At 39.5% G+C, this 2,934-nt stretch overlaps 1 protein-coding gene across 1 annotated transcript; it reads left to right on the top strand.

The window, feature by feature from the left end:
* Positions 1–355: 355 nt before the first annotated feature.
* On the top strand, positions 356–913 carry LOC148790381 (uncharacterized). Its single transcript, XM_088892278.1, has one exon. The coding sequence runs from the start codon at positions 356–358 to the stop codon at positions 911–913; it is 558 nt and encodes a 185-aa protein (XP_088748404.1).
* The last annotated feature ends 2,021 nt before the right edge of the window (positions 914–2,934 follow it).

Below are 2,934 nucleotides of genomic sequence, written 5' to 3'. Positions count from 1 at the left end.
ACCGCATTCTCTTGTCTGGATCTAAGCATATATTAATTTTTCACTTGCTTCCCTGTGGATACAACCCGTTCTCACCTATTTACTACATTAGTAGTTGTTTGAGAAACAGAAAAATTTACAAATAATTAAATTGGTGTTCCGAAGTGGTTAACGACACTCTTTTGGACACACCAGGGAGCTATTCAAATAAGTCCACATTAACGTCCCTCTCCTTGATGTGATCCAACATGTACCGGCCTTCGCCAAGTTTCTGAAAGAGCTATGCACTCAAAAGAGGGAGACACGATCGGCCCCACAAGAAGTGATGCTCTCGGCAGATGTTTGGGCGGTCCTCCTAAACCAACTTCCCCGAAAGATGAAAGACCTAGGTGCTCCTCTCATAAGCTGTGTCATCTCTACAATCACCTTTGATCGGGCCCTATTGAATCTTGGGGCCAATGTAAATATGTATTCATCCATCATTTATGAAAGGTTCAGGATCGATGAGTTAAATACCACCCCGGTAATTTTGCAACTCGTTGATCGGTTGGTCAAGACTCCTCAAGGTGTTATCGAGGATGTCATTATCAAGATAGAGGATTGTTATTTCCCTGTAGACTTTGTTGTCCTAGACATGACCCCAACCGAGGAACTGAACCATAACCCGGTAATCCTAAGACGTCCGTTTCTAGAAACGGCCAATGCAAACATCAACAATAAATCGGGAGAAATGGACATTTCATTTGGGGAGCAGAAATTCCAATTAAATGTTTTCAATGCCTCTAATGATCCAAATCTAGGGGAAGATGAGTGCAAGATAGATGTAGTTGATGATCTTTTAGATGCCCTATTTGCCTCTTGGTTAGATCAGTCTGAGCCCTATTTGTATGAAGAAGAAAGTGAGTCTGAGAGTTCAAATGAAGGAGGTGAATGAATGTATCTGGCTGAAGACGTTAAACTTAGCGCTGGTTGGGAGGGAACCCAATGTAGTATTTTTTTTGCTTTTAGGATTTGAGTTTTCCTTTTCTTGATTCGAGACCAGTTGGCAGACCTTGAACCCTTCAGGAAAACCCTATAGATTGTTCCCTTTCGCCCAAGTCTTTTGCAACATCCTAGTTATGCCATTGGGGACAATGGCATTTAAGTTGGCGGAGAGGAAAGAGAGAGAAAAAAATTTTCAAAAAAAAATTGATTCAGAAACTAAGCCTTTAAATATGTAGAATTAAAATTTCGCTAAAAAAAGTTAATATTTTTTCTATTAAAAGAGATTCCCAAACAAAAAAAGTTGAGAAAACTAATAAAAGAATATTGAATTTTGTAGAAATTGGTAGCAAAATAATAGGAGTCAAAATTGGTCTTATTTGAATATTGTCGAAACCATTTAGAAATTGGAAAATACTCCTGAGTTTTCCCCTACCAAGATAAGAAGAGGAAGATTGAGAAATCAGACAAATTCTTCAAATTATTAGAGAAAGGGGACTATCCAAAACAGTGTTTCAAAAAAAAGAGAGAGAATAAAAGGTCAATGGACACCCAAGACCTAGTAACCGGGTCTCTTCACCTAAGTTAAGTGTCGAGATTCGCGTCAAACGGAAAAGGGAATGCCAAAGCCAATCCCCTAACACTTACTAATCGGGTCTCTTCACCTAAGGCAAGTGTCGAGATTCGGATTAAACGATGGAAGGTAGCAATAAATATATAGTAGAAATCCACTATCATAAATGATAAGAAGAATACCCACCTGATTTTAAAATCAATCTCATCTTATCGATATAGTTTGCAAATGGAAGGGTATATAAGATTTTTAAGCAAAGTTTCCGTAATATCCTAAGCAAGACAATTTTACCCCTTAAGCCCAATACCGATCTATATAAAGTTTGAGAATTCTGAAATCAAGATACTTGGCTAACTTTGTCAACGATGATTTTGCAATGGGAATGATCTCTTTACTCAGTGTAATTTTAAAGCTACATTGTTAAGGGATTAGCAATGGTTAAGTTAGGGGTGTGATAACTCTAAAGTTTAATGCCTTAAGGGCATCATTTCAAGGGTATTGTCGGCCTTAGAATAGTCAAAATATCCCATTTTCCCAGTTAAATTCAATATTGTGACATCTTAGGGTCTTTGTGCAAATCTTGGGGAAAACTGGGGAGTTTCAAGGCAGAAATGCAGCTTTTGGTAAGGTTGTGTGAAGTCCAGCTGAGAGAGTGGGTGTTTTTGTGAAAAACTAAGCACAGGAGGGCACCTCCTATCTGCTAAACCCAGAATGGCGCCCCTCCTATTGTATTAGCATACTCCCCTCTCCTTAGAAAACCCGAGGATGCCTCTCCACTCATTCTTTTCATCCTTAACAAACCCTAGCCGCCCATAACTACTAAACCCTCTCCTTTTCTTTTCAGCATTAGGATCACCTTAGAACAATCCTAACCCTCCATTCTACACCATAGGGTGTTCATATTTCTGCAAAAACCCAGCTGTCGCCCCCTCTTTTTCTTTAATCCCAGTTTTATCTGTCCTTCTCTATAAATAGGACCCCAAGGGCCCTGGAGAAGGGGTTGATCAATTCACCTAGTTCATAAGGCTAAGGTTTCTTGAGGAGTTCAAGGGTTGTAGAAGGGAAGGATGCCCAACTCTTGTTAGGAGGGGTTCCTACAAGACGTCCAGCCAATTTGCAGCTACCGCTACTGGATCTAATCAACCATCCTTTTCATTTTCTTTCATCTTATTTTTATTTCAGCAATCTTTTAGATTTAATTTCTATTCGTTTGTGTGTTTTGCATATCCGAATTTGTCTATTCAAGGCTAAGGTGTCTCAAGGGGTTCGAGGGATGAAGAAGGGAAGGGCACCCAGATCTTGTCAAGAGGGGTTCCTGCAAGCTGTCCTACAATTCTACAGCTACCACCACTGGATCCGAATTTTGGATCACTTTTGTTGATTTTAGTACTCTTTTAATT

This window comes from Nelumbo nucifera, chromosome 7 (genome assembly GCF_055504915.1).
Source record: "Nelumbo nucifera cultivar China Antique chromosome 7, China Antique-T2T, whole genome shotgun sequence".
Lineage (NCBI taxonomy): Eukaryota > Viridiplantae > Streptophyta > Magnoliopsida > Proteales > Nelumbonaceae > Nelumbo > Nelumbo nucifera.
This window is presented reverse-complemented; position numbering and strand designations above follow the sequence as displayed.

What these genes read in the sequence shown, in the direction of transcription:
- LOC148790381 (XM_088892278.1), top strand. Translation starts at nt 356, where the DNA reads ATGAAAGACCTAGGTGCTCCTCTCATAAGCTGTGTCATCTCTACAATC.